At 37.5% G+C, this 18178-nt stretch overlaps 1 protein-coding gene across 4 annotated transcripts in view; it reads right to left on the bottom strand.

Annotated features, from left to right (window-relative positions):
• HYCC1 (hyccin PI4KA lipid kinase complex subunit 1) overlaps window positions 1-18178 on the bottom strand; it is a 109429-nt gene that overhangs the window by 39760 nt on the left and 51491 nt on the right. The window contains exons 11-12 of one of the 4 annotated variants that reach the window (XM_024563042.4): window positions 4501-4796; window positions 3129-3700 (exon numbers count right to left, since the gene is read on the bottom strand). The exons of 1 other annotated variant lie outside the window; for it this stretch is intronic. In XM_024563042.4, the coding sequence (XP_024418810.2) occupies window positions 4528-4796 (269 nt within the window). In that variant the 3' untranslated portion in view covers window positions 3129-3700; window positions 4501-4527. Of the gene's footprint in view, window positions 1-1762; window positions 3701-4500; window positions 4830-18178 lie in introns of those variants that run through there. 2 more of the 4 variants (XM_045197333.3, XM_024563041.4) reach the window with 2 other exon arrangements.

The raw sequence follows: 18178 nt of genomic DNA, 5'->3' as shown, positions 1-18178 counted from the left end.
TCAAATGTTTATAGCGCATTTAAAATATTTATTTAAAACTGTCTCATACTACATTGTTCTCTATAATTTAAAAGGTTTAACACTTTAATTTTATTCTTCCAAAATAGGCAAAAAACCCTTAAAACTGGGATCATCTTTATTTTGGTTTAAAAAATATATGTCCCTTTAATTCAACTTTTTACTTTTAAATGAGTAATGTTTGCTAAGCAGTTACATCATAATTGAAAGGGTCAATAAAATATTGCTTTTTCAAAGTGAACTTTGTCATTTAAGGACTGAAAATTTCTACTCTACAAGTCTACAAACGGTCCCTAGAACGTTCACTAGTGTTACACAAAGGATTCTAGGATGCTCACGTGCCCTGGGTCCTCTGGGAGAAGTCTACTTCCTTTCCTTTGAAAAGTCTTCTTTGCTTCTCTCTCCACTTGGATTCCAAAAGGCAAATGCCGGGGCCCAGTTTCACTACAATACCACAAGTGCTGGGGTATTTGAAGAGTGAGAGGTTTAAAATGTGGAATGGAGCTCAATTTCTGCTCAGATCCTCTGAGCAATGGGGTGCAAGGCCCCAATCTGGTGCAGAGTCCCTCTCATGATAAAAAGGTATTATTCTGGATAAGTAGGAGGTCTGTGACCAAATGGACACATCAACATCTTTATCAGCAAATTATCTACAAAAGCCACCTCAACTTTCAAATTTGGAAAGGTGATTGGAGAGAGAATAGTAGGGATAATTCCAATTGAGTACCATAGTTAGCATTATCCAATATTGTAATAGCTATAAAAAATTTCAAATGTATAATCCTCATTTGAAATAGTATCAAAGGTACTAATAAAGAATTATACTGTTACTATAACTCCACACCCCAGAAAATTAACTGGTGGAAATTACTTGGAGCAAAAATTCAGAACCACTCCAATGAGTAAGCCTTCAGAGATTTTAAAAGAATGTACATGTGCAGACTTGCTGTGCATTGTTTAAAAATCGCCTCAGAGTATGTTGTTTTTATATACTATAAAAGCATGGTATACTTTTCATAGTTAAAATTATAGATATCTACAGCCCTGATTTCATGTATGGTTAACAAGAAAAATATAAAATGTTACATTTTTATTGTAAAATAAATGAGAACACTAAAAATTTATAATTAGAGGACTTATAAGTCATGTCATTAACATTATTACAAATTGATTTGCCATCTAGGGTTGTGACACCATTGAGAATTCTAAATATTAGATAAGTGATTTATTTGTACTTTGATATTCTCTTCTCAAACTTTATTGTACATAAAAATTATTTGAGGATCTTGCCAAAATGCAGATTATGACTGAGTAGATCTGAGATGACTCTGAAATTCTGCGTTTTTAGCAAGATGCCAGGTGATGGCGAGGCTACTTAGCAGCCTTCAGACCACGTGAGTGGCCACGATCTAGAGCAATACCACAATGAGCTTCCACTAGAGCAGCTGAACATTAAAAGCTCATCTCTCACTGTGCCAGCTAACGCCTCCGCAAACTTATTCTACAGTATTTCCTAAGCACCTTAACTTGCTTAATATGCCAATCTTTTAATTTAGTTCTTAAGATTTTTAATACTATTAGTAGCTATGCCTAGGGGAAATTCTTTGTTAAAAAAATTACAAAAGGACAGCAAGAAATTCACAGTGACATTTACAAACATTTAAAATTGTACCCAGGATTCCTATTAAATTAATGCTATATCAACTTTCACTGTCTGGCTGCCTTACTTGCTTTTTAACAAAAATTTATGCCAATAATTTATAATTTATGCCATCTTATTCCATTTCTATTGCTGGATTACCACAATCAAACTTACGTATGTTAAAACCCATATTCTATTCAGGGTTAATGAATGAAAATGAGTTCATGCCTTTTGGATAATTAGATTTATAAATGGTAGCCAAAACAGTTATGCTCAGAACTGAATTTATATTGTAAATGTGTTAGCACTCAACACACGTCTGCACATATTTGAGCTCTGCATAAGCAGGTATAAGAAGAAAACTCGTATTTTCTCTGTGTGACCGCAGCTAGGGACCATGAATAAGAAAACCACTCTGTACTAACAGTGAAAACAGACCAAGTAGACAGCTCTCAGAGCATTCTTTCCCAGGCAGCTTACTCTCATCCTCAGCCTTGCTTTCTCTCACTTACTCTGAAGTATTACTTAAATATTCTTGATTTACAGGAACTTCAACCATAGCTAAAATGACCATCACTAGCAAACACCAACCTTTTATGTCTGTGCAGAAGTCACACAGTTCTCTGTGACTACATACAAGTTTGCTTAGCTTCTACAATGTTGCCTTTTTTTGGGGGGGGGAGGAATTCGGGTAGCTACATTAAATATTCTTTCTATCATAACCAAAACATTTAAAACAGGCCTGTTTACAAAATAAAAAACACATTTAATTTTTCTATTTTATAATTTTAAAGAACACAAACATAAATAACCCTAAATCAGTTAATATGTAAATGTTCTTTGTCTATATTTCACTATCTTTATTTTTTATGACATTTTATAGATTAAAAGAATTTATCTAATTTCCTTCATCTGCAGACAAACAACACGGCTGACACTGTCACCCTGAGAGCTGTGTTGCAAGGTGTGCAATTTCCAGGAAGTCTTCGACGACGTGTGCTCTAAATCATGGAAATCCAAACTAACTAGAATTTCTCAAGTCAAGCAGGAGTTGAACGTCTGCCTCATCCTTTAAAAAACAGTTCATGGATATTTCCTTTTATTCTGAAGGCCAAACTCACCTTTACCAGGACAGAAGTTACTAGGGGGAGGAAACCACCCATGACCTCACATGAGATGTTACCAATCTAATCAGACAACCTGCCAAAATGTATTGTCACACTGACAATCTTAGGGCAACAGAAACAAAGAAAAAAAAAAGAAGAAACACACAACCAGTAAATAACAACACCATATGTCAACTTGCTGCAACCTAGACATTATTCCCTTCATAAAGTCAAGGTAGCCTTCAGAATTTCAGACATCGAGGCTCTGTCAGAAACAGGGCTGAAAGACCCCGGGCACTTTCACAAAGAAGCAAAGTCCTATTTCCAGATTCACTGGTCACACAAGAAAACCCTAAAAATTAATCCGTGGACAAAGTAATGCTAATACTGGGAGGTCTCTGCTGACCTGACGGATGCTTCATTGGAAGTTCCGTCCGTTCAGAAACGTAAATAAGCTTTTCTTCTTGGAGACTACAAGCGGAAAACCTATTGGCATCTGTCCCAGTCCCACAGCCAACAACAGGTGATGGGTTATGTGGGACTGTGACACCGCTGACTTGTTCAAAGGATTTACTAAATACAGTCGCAGCAGTCTTAGCCAAACCATGGCTATTAGGTTTAGGCAGGGACTGGCTGGTTGTTAACGTAAGTCTCTTCAAAGAGAGAAGCTCGAGATTCTCACTTTGGGCCCTCTGAGTTTGTTTTCGAGCAAAGTGATCTTTGCAAGACTCCCCTGTAGTTTCTTTTTCTTTTCCTCCCGTCTTGCTTCCTCCTGACCGTCTCTGGGTCTTTCCTGCACTTGTTTTGCTACTAGAATTGTGACTATGGTTTGATAACCCTGACTGGCTGGTACTGGATGCAGCTCTGGAATAAAATCCCTCGTCAACTTCGGATATGTCCATCAGTTCTTCTTGACCTGTCAATTCTGTGTTTCCTAAACAGAGAAATAACAAAGACTAATTAACATTAAGTATTTTCAGTAACTATTTTTTCATGATTAATACCAAGTCAATTACACTTTAAATAACTCAAACTTGAGCATAATTAGGTAAAGCAACAGATTATAAACCAAAATCAAAGAATAAATCAAAATATTCTACAAAATATCAAAAATAATTCATTGTAATTAAATAACAGTAATTTATAGTATATTAAACAAAAAGCATGCCATAAACCACACCCCACTGTGTTTTAGAAAGAGTTTTCTTACTATTCATGCAAAAGATCAGAAACATTTAGGAAAAATACCACACAGCAAAGTTAAGGGCAAACTCTCCTCCAGAAACAAAGCAGTAGAAAATCAAACTCTTACCAAGGAACTTTTTACATAGTAGTAGTAAATTATTTTTCAAAAATTGTGAAGGTTGTATACTATAGTCTAGATTATTTATAAAGATTAAAAAATAGACTATAAGTATCACAAGCTTGACCTTGTTAAAATTCTATATACATTAACCTTCATATCAAAGATGGCAAAAATATAAACATAAAATAAATAATTTTTTATCTCAAAATATGAGCAGAAAATTATTTTGGAGGCAGTTTTCTGCCTCGGTTTTCATAACAATTTACTTAGAGACAACATAAGTATGACCATTCCAAAGAACATTAAGAGTCATTGAGAAATTATGGTGCGTAATTCATGCATTTTGATTATTAGATGACATGCAAAATTTTTGTGACTATGCAACTGTTCCTTAAAACATGCAGCAGCGGCCCTTTTCCATGAGATACCTTGGAGTGCAGCTATTAAGCGCTGTGCTAAAACTGCACTCTGCCAGGTGAGTTTATTCCATCCTCCATCATTTTTCTTACAGATTTTTGTCTCCTGATCTCTGGCAAGCCTTTGCTTTCAGTTCTAGGATCTGTGGCTGTGTCCTGCACACCCTGTATATGCTGAGCATCAATCTCTCCTAGTGTTCTGCCTCTTTCCCCATTCCCGGTTCTCTCTCCGGCCACATTTGTGACACTAATCTCGGGAATGACAAGGATGCCCAATTCAGTAGTATCATTATTGTTGTCAGGTTGCTCTAGAATTGAAGATGATAAGACAAAAATGATGGCTGAAAACAAAACAAAATAAAAATGCAAAACAAGAAAAACAAAAGATCCAAAACAAAAACTGGACAACTGAATGTTATGAATTAAGTCAAATGTTTGCACTGTAGAAGTTTCCATAATTTACAATATTGACAGCACTGGAGACAATAAGGTTATATTCTTTATTTTCAATGACAATGAAAAAAACTCACAGAACATCAATTCATGCTCTGCATTTTTTCACACATGTATTTGACAAGGACTATGAAACAGAAATTTTTTATAAATCAAAATAGGATTTCTACTGTTTGAAGATAATATTGTGAACTTATTTGCGAAGACCTAGACAAATATTCAAGGGTATACAGCCGAAACTCCGGCTTTTGTCAACAAAAGGAACCAAGCCACTTAGGGACTCCCCTTTGTACACTTAAAACTCTATTTTTTTATTAGATTTCATTGAGGCTGACTTAATAAATCACAAAACTGGAAAAAGGTTCATTCACTTACAATTTTACAGTTAATAATACTACAGGTATACTTTTTATCTGACATACCAATCATCTTGTATATTAGTATTGATGCAGCTGTGATATAACTAAACTGGAGAAAAATAAAATGGATTTGGAAAAACAAACTGTGTATTGATCCTTTATTCTGAAAATGGTCATTGTAATCAAAACAAAGGAATGAACCTGACTAGTTAATACTTGTAGACATTTTATTCTGTATCTTAAATCACAAAGGCATGCTTTTATTTAAAGTTGTCAAGGAAATATCTGTAAGAAATAGGGAAAAATAGCATGAATATATCTACCATGGGCCAATAATAAAAGTAAAGTTCAAAACAACATAAGACTATGTAAAACATTACATACTCTTAAAAAAATGTAGACGACAAATCTGCTTGAGGGATATTACCTACTACTTTCAAATACTTTTCATGATAAGATTACAATGCTCTCACTAATGGTGCTAAAGCATGTGAAACAGTAACAGGTAGTGAAAGAATGGAGGACACAGCCACATATTCCCAAACTTTGGATCATAAATTTTGTAGCACATTGGTGTCATCTAGGGATCTTTAAGAACTACTGATGCCTGGCTCTCTCCCTAGACATTCTGACTTAATTACTATGAGGTATGATCTGGTCACTGGGATTTTTAAAAGCTCCCAGGTAACTAATGTGCATCAAAGTTTGGGAACCATGGTTTTACTCTGATTCTTTCAAAGTTTGAAAACTTAAAACAAAAGTTATTATGGAGGCCCTAGGTACCCCATATCCAGCAGGAATATGTACTTCTAGAGGTCCTCAAAACTTCATGTTGCCCTGGGCTAGTTGGCCAGTGTGAGGCTATAATAATTTCCCATTTACCTAGTGCTTCAGAAAAATTTGACTGAAGGTTCTCTCAATGAAATCTTTATTTGCTAGACAGACCAAAGTTTGTTGGTAAGGTAGCACCACACTGCAGCTCCTGGGTGCCCCCAATACAGGTTTAATAAGACTAGAAAGTTCCAACTGAGCCTATCCTCCATTGCTAATAGCTGTCTTCGAAGTGAGGGCAAGTAAAATTACAGTGATGTAAATGCCAGAGGCCACTGCAGCTGATAGTGAAATCATCACTGTGTTGCTGGGTGACAGCCAAGATTTGTCCATTTACATTGCAGAAGCAGTCACAGAAGATCTATTAAGGCACCATCAGTCCAAAAAATTACAAATTGGGGACATTATCCAGACATAACAAAGTCAATGCATATTAACACTTAACAAAATTTTAAAAGATAAGCATAGGTGGATTAATACAATAGGAAGTAGTACTATTTACACTGAATGGCACTAAACAGTTTTTTTAGAGAGTGTTCACATAATATCATTCAATTATATTCTCAAAACATTGCGTTATAGTGAGCCTCTGAGGTAGGCAATTTGACTCCCATTCACAGACAATGAAACTGAAGTTCAGGAAGAGCTACACAGCTATTCGGTGGGGAGGGAGCTAAACAAAAAAATCTTTTGACTTGGAATGTCCATGCTAACGTACTATAAATTCAAACTCTTCAATTCCTTAGAATCGGTTTGAGTTAAATGTCCTCTGACATCCTTCAGTTAGGTTTCATTTATTTGCTTAGAGTCCTAGTCATTTAGAAACCAAATTTGCTTTGGGTAAACAGAAGGAAGAGCAAATAAATGTCTGTAAGAAAACCTAAGTGAGTTTTTCTTTAATTGCATACATTTTTTAAAAGATGCCAAACATTTATTAATTTCAAATGGTGAAGATTTAGAATTCTGCAAGAAAAAACCTATGAAATGACAATCATCATCATCATCATCACCATTGTAATATAAAGCAGCACCAGGCAACTGGATTGCTAATGGCATTTACTGGAATAGTGGTGAACATCGGCAGCCCCAGAAGCAATGATATTAAAATTTTAAAGCATGGATCGGAAGATGGCGGCAACATAGGTGGGAGCGGAGTCCACTTCTCCTCAACGCCAGGGAAATACCTAGCTGATCTGAGGAGCAGAGCGAACAGCCAACAGTATTCCAGCATATACGAAGATCAGAGACCAAAGATAGAGGACACTGAAAGATCTGACGGTAAGAAGAGTGCTGAAGGACAATAAGGTCCACGGGACCCAGGACCGCGCGGTACAAGGGCGGCAGAGGCGCCAGCCCTGGTGCAGGGGCTCCTGCAGGAGTCTTGGGAGAGGGCCAGGTTGCGCTGTGAGCAGCCAGGTGCTTGATTAGACCAGGGGGGCTTGAAAAGGAGGAATTTCTCAAAAAGAAAAAGAAAATAGAGACACTCAGGGGCTAATTAGAGAACTCTCGGTAGTAGCCGAGGCCCCTGGCGCCCCTCCCCCTCCACCCCTGGACTGCTACGCTCACCTGAGGTCCGGTCGCGCGCGCGCGAGCAGATTAGCGAACGGGACCCACACTTGAAACCCCGGAGGGGCGCCCACACCTGAAACCTCCGAGATAATTTGGAGCAGAGACTAGCTGCTCCACCCACAGGCCCAAAACCTCGGAACCCAGTGCCGCGTGATTCAGTCCCAGGGCAGCCCCGCCCGCCCGAGAGACTCAAGCCCCGGGCGGCTGGATCGGGCCCCCAAGCACAGAGCCTGTGGCTCAGCGGGCTGCGCGCGCTCACCAAGCACAGGGCCGGCTGGGTGCCTGTTTTCCAAATACAAAGCTGCTGGCGAGTGTCCTAACCCCAAGGCGGCTGAATCCGCCACCTGCGCGCCAGCGTTCCAAGCCCTGGCGGCTCGATTGGTCCGCCGGCTGCGCGCTCAGGGCACAAAATAACGTCACAGACCCAAAGCGGCTGGATTCCCCTGCTGCGCACGCACGCGTCACAAGCCAAAGCGGCTGGATTGGCTGATCAACAGACTGATTGACTGCCAGTGACCACACCTACAAAACAGCGAAGAGTGTGACCCAGGAAGAGAGAAAAGTGAAACTAATCCTTCCAACCACCCCCTCCAGTTGCACAGACAGGACTCCAGCAGAAATAACCTGACCGGTTTAAAGCCAACAGAAGATTTTTTTTTTTTTTTTTTATCCTTTTTCTTTTTTTTCCTTTCCCCCTGAATTCCTTCTTCCTCTCTCTTTTTTTCTTTTTTTTCATTCCTTCTTCCTCCCATCCTTTACCATTTTTATGTCTTCTTCCTGCCTTCTTTTATCTATTTCTATGTTTTAATTTTTGCTAAAATTCCTTCTTATCTTGCCTCCGATCTTTCTTTATTCCTTCTTCCCTCCTTCCTTCCTTTCCTCCTTCCCTATTTCCTTTTTCCCTCCTTCCCATCTTTGTTTTGGTTTGTTTTCTGTGTGTGTGTGGTTTTTTTTTTTTTCTTTTCTTTTGCCCCCCCTTTCTCTTTTTCCCACAGGTGAGACAACAAAACCTGGAGTGCTGAAAAGACTAGAGTTAGACCGTGTTAAACACATAAACGTCAGCTCAAGACCAGTGAGCACAGGAGAGTAAGGAGACAGCACCACCGAATCCCATTGGCATTCTACCATAGAAGTTCATATCATAAATCCAGGGAGTCAGAACAAAGCAATTTAAGACGCAGAGGCAACAAGAAGAGCCTCACAAACAATGGGAAGACAAAGAAACAATTCCCAAATGAAAGGAAAGGAGGAAGCCTTAGAAAGAATACTAACCGAAAAAGAGGCAAGTCAACTATCAGATACTGAGTTCAAAGCAATGGTCATCAGGAAACTCACTGAGCTCTCTGAGCTCAAAGAGAACTACCAGAAACTACAAGGAAACTACAATGAACTCACTGCAAACTATATCAACATGAAAAAGGAAATAGAAAATATCAACAAGAGCCAAGAGGAAATGAAGAATACAATTTCTGAATTGAAGAACACAGTAGAAGGAATTAAAAGCAGACTTGACGAAGCAGAGGATCGGATCAGCGAGCTGGAGGACAAAGTAGAAAAAAACACCCAGAAGGAGCAAGAAAAGGAAAAGAGGCTCAGAAAGAATGAAGAGGCAATAAGGGAAATGCAGGACAACATGAAACGTAACAATATCCGTATAATAGGAATACCAGAAGGAGAAGAAGAAGAGCAAGGGATAGAAAACCTGTTTGAAAAAGTAATGATGGAAAATTTCCCTAATCTGAGAAGAGAAAAAGTCACCCAAATCCAGGAATCACAGAGAGTCCCAAACAAGAGGAACCCAAAGAGACCCACTGCAAGACACATCATAATTAAAATGGCAAATTTCCAAGACAAAGAGAGGATCTTAAAGGCAGCAAGGGAGAAAAAGGAAGTAACATACAAGGGAGCCCCAATAAGGTTAGCAACTGACTTCTCAATGGAAACGCTCCAAGCCAGAAGAGAATGGCAAAAAATATTCCAAGTACTGAGAACCAGAGGCCTGCAACCAAGACTACTTTACCCAGCAAGGCTCTCAATCAAGATAGAAGACCAAATAAAGAGTTTCCCAGACAAAAGAAGTCTAAAAGAATACAGCTCCACCAAACCAGCTCTGCAAGAGATGCTAAAGGGACTGCTTTAAGGAAAGGAAGGAAAAGAGAAAGACAGAGGAACACAGGTAGGAAATAATGGCAATGAATAACTACCTATCGATAATAACCTTAAACGTAAATGGATTAAATGCTCCAATCAAAAGACATAGAACAGCTGAATGGATAAGAAAACATGACCCACACATATGCTGCCTACAAGAAACCCATCTCAGGACAAAAGACTTACACAGACTGAAAGTGAAGGGCTGGAAACAAATCTTCCAAGCAAATGGACAGGAAAAAAAAGCAGGGGTAGCAATACTCATATCTGACAAAATAGACTTCCAAAGAAGGGCCATAAAGAGAGACCCAGAAGGTCACTTCATAATACTCAAAGGAAGAATCCACCAAGAAGACATAAACATTGTAAATATATATGCACCCAACATAGGAGCACCCAAATACATAAAGAAAATCTTGGAGGATTTCAAGAAAGATATTGACAGCAACACAATTATAGTAGGGGATTTTAACACCCCACTATCAAAAATGGACAGGTCTTCCAAACAAAAGATCAACAAAGATATTGTGTCACTTAACAATACCTTAGAGGAAATGGACTTAACTGATATATACAGAGCTTTTCATCCCAAAGAAGCAAAATACACGTTCTTTTCAAGTGTCCATGGAACTTTTTCAAAGATAGACCACATGATAGGACACAAAGCAAGCCTCAACAAATTCAAGAAAATTGAAATCATATCAAGCATCTTCTCTGACCACAAGGGTCTGAAACTAGAAACCAACCCCAAGGGTAAAAACCCAAAACACTCAAAAGCATGGAGACTGAATAGCATGCTATTAAACAATGAATGGGTCAAGAATGAGATTAGGGAAGAAATCAAAAACTTCCTGGAAACAAATGAAAACGAACTCACAACAACCCAAAACCTATGGGACACAGCAAAGGCAGTCCTGAGAGGGAAGTTCATAGCAATACAGGCCTACCTTAAGAAGTTAGAAACAGTTCACACAAACAACCTAACCCTACGCCTACAAGAACTGGAGGAACAACAACAAAGACAGCCCAGAGCAAGCAGAAGGAAGGAAATAACCAAGATCAGAGCAGAACTAAATGACATAGAGACTAAAAGCACAATTGTAAGGATCAATGAATCCAGGAGCTGGTTCTTTGAAAAGATAAACAAAATCGACAAGCCTTTAAGTAGGCTCATCAAGAAAAAAAGAGAGAGGATCCAAATAAACAGAATTAGAAATGAAAGTGGAGAGATTACAACTGATACCACAGAAATACAAAGGATCGTAAGAAATTACTATGAAGACCTGTATGCTAAGAAATTTGAAAACCTAGATGAAATGGACACATTTCTAGAAAAATATAATCTTCCAAAACTGAATGAAGAAGAAGCAGAAAACCTGAACAGACCAATATCAGCAAAGGAAATTGAAGAAGTCATCAAGAAACTCCCATCACACAAAAGCCCTGGACCAGATGGTTTCACAGGAGATTTCTACAAAGCATTTAAGGAAGAACTAACCCCTATCCTTCACAGACTATTCGAAAAAATCCAAACTGATGGAAGACTCCCAAACTCTTTTTATGAAGCCAACATCATGCTAATCCCAAAACCAGATAAAGACACAACGAAGAAAGAAAACTTCAGGCCAATATCGCTGATGAACATAGACGCTAAAATTCTCAACAAAATATTAGCAAACCGCATCCAGCAATATATTAAAAAGATCATCCACCATGACCAAGTGGGATTCATCCCAGGGATGCAAGGATGGTACAATATTCGCAAATCAATAAACATAATACATCACATCAACAACAGCAAAGACAAAAATCACATGATCATATCAATAGATGCGGAAAAAGCATTTGATAAGATACAGCACCCATTTCTGATAAAAACACTCAGCAAAGTGGGAATAAAGGGAGCAGTCCTCAACATAATTAAGGCCATATATGAGAGACCTACAGCCAACATCACACTCAATGGACAAAAACTTAGAGCTTTCCCACTAAGATCAGGAACTAGACAAGGATGCCCTCTCTCACCACTCCTATTCAACATAGTATTGGAAGTCCTAGCCACAGCAATCAGACAAGAAAAAGCAATAAAAGGCATCCAAATTGGAAAGGAGGAAATGAAACTGTCACTGTTTGCGGACGACATGATAGTGTACATGGAAAACCCTATAGACTCCACTCAAAAACTACTCGACCTAATAAATGAATTTGGCAAAACAGCTGGATACAGAGTCAATACCCAGAAATCAAAGGCATTCCTGTACACCAGCAACGAAACTGCAGAAACAGAAATCAGGAAAAAAATCCCATTCGATATAGCAACAAGAAAAATAAAGTACCTAGGAATAAACCTAACCAAGGAGGTAAAAGACCTGTACTCAGAAAACTACACAACACTGAAGAAAGAAATTAAGGAAGATACAAACAAATGGAAGCATGTACCATGTTCATGGATTGGAAGAATCAACATTATCAAAATGGCCATACTACCCAAAGCAATTTATAGATTCAATGCAATCCCTATTAGAGTACCCATGACATATTTCACAGATATAGAACAAACATTGCAGAAATTCATATGGAACCATAAACGACCTCGAATAGCTGCAGCAATTTTGAGAAAGAAAAACAAAGCAGGAGGGATCACAATACCTGATATCAAACTGTATTACAAGGCCACTGTAATCAAAACAGCCTGGTACTGGCATAAAAACAGGCACATAGACCAATGGAACAGAATAGAGAGCCCAGAAATAAACTCAAGTCTATACGATCAATTAATATTTGACAAAGGAGGCAGGAGCATAAAATGGAGCAAAAACAGCCTCTTCAACAGATGGTGTTGGGAGATCTGGACAGCTACGTGCAAAAAAATGAAACTCGATCACCAACTTACTCCATACACGAAAATAAACTCAAGATGGATAAAAGACTTAAATATAAGCCGTAACACCATAAAAGTCCTTGAGGAAAACATTGGCAGGAAAATCTCAGACATTCCACGCAGCAACATCCTCACAGACACATCCCCTAAAGCAAGGGACATAAAGGAAAGAATAAACAAATGGGACCTCATCAGAATAAAAAGCTTCTGCATGGCTAAAGAAAACAGCACCAAATTACAAAGAGTACCAACAGTATGGGAAAACATATTTGCCAACGATACCTCAGACAAGGGCCTGATCTCCAAAATATATAAAGAACTCACTCGACTCCACTCCAGGAAGACAAACAACCCAATTAAAAAATGGGCAAAGGACTTGAACAGACACTTCTCCAAGGAAGACATACAGAGGGCCCAGAGACATATGAAAAGATGCTCAGCATCACTAGCCATCAGAGAGATGCAAATTAAAACCACAATGAGGTATCATCTCACACCAGTCAGAATGGCCAACATAAACAAATCCACAAACAAATGTTGGAGAGGATGTGGAGAAAAGGGAACCCTTGTGCACTGTTGGTGGGAATGCAGACTGGTGAGGCCACTGTGGAAAACAATATGGAATTTCCTCAGAAAACTAAAAATGGAACTGCCCTTTGACCCAGTAATTCCGCTGCTGGGATTATACCCTAAGAACACTGAAACACCAATCCAAAAGAATCTGTGCACCCCAATGTTCATAGCAGCACAATTTACAATAGCCAAGTACTGGAAGCAACCGAAGTGCCCATCAGCAAACGAGTGGATCCAAAAACTATGGTATATTTACACAATGGAATTCTACGCAGCAGAGAGAAAGAAGGAGCTTATACCCTTTGCAACAGCATGGATGAAACTGGAGAGCATTATGCTAAGTGAAATAAGCCAGGAAGTGAGGGACAAGTACCATATGATCTCACCTTTAACTGGAACATAAGCAATAGAAGAAAAAAGCAAACAAAATATAACCAGAGACATTGAAGTTAAGAACAATCTAACAATAGCCAGGGCGGGGGTGGGGGGTGGGGGCGGGGATAGTGGGAAGAGGGTATTACAGGAACTACTATAAAGGACACATGGACAAAACCAAGGGGGAGGGTGGAGAGGGGGGAGGGAGGTGGGGTCACCTGGGGTGGGGTAGAGGGATGGGGAGAAAAGGCATACAACTGTAATTGCATAACAATAAAAAAAAAAAAAAAAAAAAAAAAAAAAAAAAAAAATTTTAAAGCATGAAATCAAGTGGCAAATAGAAAAAAATAAGACCACATGTTTTTTCACAAGCAGAAATATTTGACTAATTAATATATGCATGTTCAGTCAAAAATGGTAAAAATGACAAAGTTTTTAACTGCTTGTTAAAGTAAACTCATTCAAAGCACAAAATTCTGTACAGAGATAGAAAGAACAGAAATGTAATTCTGAGGAAAATTACAGAAGAAAGATAATTATGTAACTCCAACAAACATTTGTTACATGATCTTGCTCTCCATTATCTCTCCAACATCTCCCCCTACACAGCTCTGTGACCCAACCCCCCAAACCCATCTTCTGAGTGGTCTTACTGTTCCCTAGGCCTGGAATGCTGTTCCCCATAGAGCTACATGACTCACTCCTCATTTCCTGCACGTCTTTTCTCAAAAATTTCCTTCTTAGCAAAGCCCTCCCTGATCATCTCATTAATATGCCCCATATTCCATATGCCTTCCTCCTTACTTTGTTTTTCCTTTTTTACTATTTGAGATTGCTTTTTTCATTTTTTTTAAATTTAGTGGTTATATTTTTTCCAAAACTTTGTTTTTTATACTTAGCACTTAATCACTCTCTAACTTCCAGTTATTATCTTGTCTACTAGATGTAAGTCCCATGAGGGCAGGGATTTTTGTCTGGTCACTGCAGTATACCTAGTACCTAGGAATTATGCATTTGCATATAGTAGGTACTCAATAAATATTTCTTTGAACTTGCTGTTATGAGATGAAATTATTATTAGAATAAACAAAAATTGTAGAAGACATGAGAAAGGTAGGCTAGGAATGCATTACTTAAATTTAAATATACATATATAATATACAACTTATGCTAATATGAACTTTTAAATGACAGAAAAGCAAAGGCTCTTTTCTTCAGAAAAATGAAGAAGCCACCTCTAAATGTGGGTTTAGTAAAATATTTAGTAACATCAAAAAGATTTTTAAAAATCTATAGTTCCTTTATTGTGTCATCCATAGGATAAAATACATAGCTTAAAAAAGGCAGTTAGTTTATCCTATCTTTAAGAAAATCATAGAGAAGATTTTTTAAGGGAATATAAATACGTAAGAAAACAGAATCTGTTTAAAAGCCCAGACCTTAAAAATCTGTGCAAAAGGTATTGTGATTGTTCTATACCTATAAAAATAATACTTACATTTGATTTCAAATAACATGAAAAGTTTGAAAAAGATCCAAAGAGAAACTTCTCAGACTATTTTATTTGTATAACCTCTATCAATAGGTAAACTTCTCTCCATACACAGAAATACGGAGAGTTAAATAATACTCTCAATAGACATTTCCAAATTGGTTCTCAAAGGCACTCAATCATTTCTCCCCACAACATTTCTTCTGGCTTTGAGGGGAAGAAAAAAGGTGGAACAAATTACAAATATTATTAAACCTGATGATGAAAAGCTGTGATTTCTCCCCTATGTAATTTTATACTCCCAAATATCTATACCATTATATATCTCAAGAAACTCCTTATCCCCACTTCAGTTTTTATATTTTCAAGGCCACACTATTTACTAAAATAATTTAAATTAAGGAACAATTTATTTATTCATAGAATTCACACAGCTCTGTACTCAGACTGCTTTATAAGTCTAAAGTAATCTGGTTATGACCCAAGGCACTTACAAAATTTATTTGCAAAAACAATAAAGTAAGCTGGAGCTTTAAAAAAAATCCACACCTTAAATGTCTACATCATATGATTCTGACATTAATTATTGAAAGTATTTTAGAGTAAACCCCAAAGAAATTCACATACATTTCTATACAAGCTATAGGATATAAATATTTAAAATGTCATAAAATGCCTCAACAGCTTCATAACCTTTAATCCAGTCAGGTTATGTTTATAATTTATCCTATTCAATGGAAGAAAAATGCTATCTATATTCATTACACTATTCATTGCTGTATTATCTATAATAGCAAAAAGTTAAAAACAAAATACTTAACATATTAAGAGAATAGTTAAGTAAATGATGGAATATCAACTTGATGTGGTATTATGTAGCCATTAAAATAATTGGAGTTACTATGAGGACTCTGGAAAATGTTTGACAATGTTAACTGAACAAAAGCAAAATAACAAAAAATTAATTTGTAAAATTTTAAATAGAGCACAACTATGAAAAATATATACATGTAGTAAAAATTGTAAAATTATAACACTTTAAGTACTGGGATTATAAGTGAATATCCTTCTACCCAGTTTACTATTATGTTGTTACACTGTGTTTCAATACAACAAGAAAAGAAGGAACAAATTGCTCAGCCTATATTATAAATTTCTCTATCATTCACTCACTCGTTCATGCATTCATCTACTATTTATTGAGCAACTAGTATGTGCCAGACATTGTTTTAGCCTCTGGGGACACAGTAGTCAACCAGACAAAGACCCTGTCCTCACAGAGACGACTCCATAGAATGGGGATTAAGTAAACAAGAATTTCAGATAGAAGTAGCAATGAAGAAAATAAGAATGGGAGAGAGTAAATAAGCAGGATGCTAGCAGATAAAGTTTACTTTATTTGAATATTTTTAAAATTATTTTATTGTTGTTCAGTTACACTCATCTGCATTTTCTCCCCACCCCTCTACCCCACCCCAGCCAAACCCACCTCCCTCCCCTGCTTCCACACTCCCCCTTGGTTTTGTCCATGTGTCCTTTATAGTAAAAACCCTTCTCCCCACTATCCCTTCCCCACTCCCCTCTGGCTAGTGTTGGATTGTTCTTAAGTGAGAAAGTCTACTTTAGATATGTGGTTGAGAAGCTCTCTCTGAGGTATATTTGAGCTGAGATCTGAATGATGAAAAGGCACTGGCTACAAAACGTTGTGGAGTTAGAATTCAAGCTGGCACTTTTTCATCACTTAAAACTCAGCTTAAATATCCCAAATAGCTAGTACAAAGCCCCTAAGGCAGAAATGGCTTCCTATGTTGAAGGGTTAGAAGGGAGGATGAGAGTGATCTTCAAACGAGGTCAAAGTGGTAGGTAAGACATCGTATCGCTAGGGCCAGCTATGCCATAGTACAGTTTAGATTTTGCTCTGATTACAGTGGGCAGCCGTTGATAGGTACACAGATAAACTATTTGCATACTTTATTAGCATTTTTGTTCAACAGAAGACAAATTTGTGTAATGCAAAATAGTGAGCATGAAGTATGTCCTGTGATAGGAAGAACAACACTGTCACAACTCACAGCCTGGGCCATAATTTGCAAAGCATATTAGAGGAAAGTGAGGCTGCCACAGAAACACAGAGTAGGATCCTGGCAGTTAAAGGACTACACTCTGAGCAAGTACATAAAGACTCAGAAACCTGGCTCCTGAAGCCAAAGGTAGACTTTCCATATAAGAAAGGAGCAGCCCCCAGAAAAATGCACTGTGGACCAGAATGATTTATTCATAGACACACTGGTTAGAAGCTCTTACCACTTTCCTTAAGTAAAGAAGGGTCAATCAAGTTTTTAACTTTTGTTGTGTATATGGTAAATGATACAATTCTTCTTACTGAGGTGGATTCAGTCACTCTCAATAACTTCTTTTGTCATCTTTATTAAGTCTCGAGTTAAAAAAAATTATTCAAGAATTGCAATGTGGATGCTGCTAGACCAGGGGAATCCTTCATGATGATTAAAGATCCTCACGACCAGACAGACCAAAAACAGGTAAGCAACATCTGCTACAAAGCTGTCTATAAAAGCTTATTTCTTCCTCTGTGTGCAACATGCAACAAATGCTCCTAAAAAGGGCACAGTACTCGATAGTAAGTAGTGACAAATAATAGCTTCATTAACTACGGAATTATGTAAGGCTTCCTTAGTTAAAACGCAGAACAACAATTAACAAACAAGTGTGTTTGCCTATGACCAGTGATTTTGAAATATCTTACTTCTCTGTATAGAAAATTATTTTGCTTTCTTTTATCTAGAAATAGACTAAGCTGTTTTTGTTTTTTTCTAAAGTTGGCTAAGCCAGGATGCATTCTTTTTTAAACCGAATGTTCATATGTGTCAATTGTACCAACATAATATTTTAGCTCTTTGGTTAATATATCCTCCTTTTTCTTTTAGTCATCTAATATTTCCTAATATTTTATTTTGTCTTTCATGAGTATAAAGTTCCATATCAAGA

Source organism: Desmodus rotundus, chromosome 6 (assembly GCF_022682495.2).
Source record: "Desmodus rotundus isolate HL8 chromosome 6, HLdesRot8A.1, whole genome shotgun sequence".
Classification (NCBI taxonomy): Eukaryota; Metazoa; Chordata; class Mammalia; order Chiroptera; family Phyllostomidae; genus Desmodus; species Desmodus rotundus.
The sequence above is the reverse complement of the archived record's forward strand: the minus strand, read 5'-3'. Positions and strand labels throughout refer to the sequence as shown.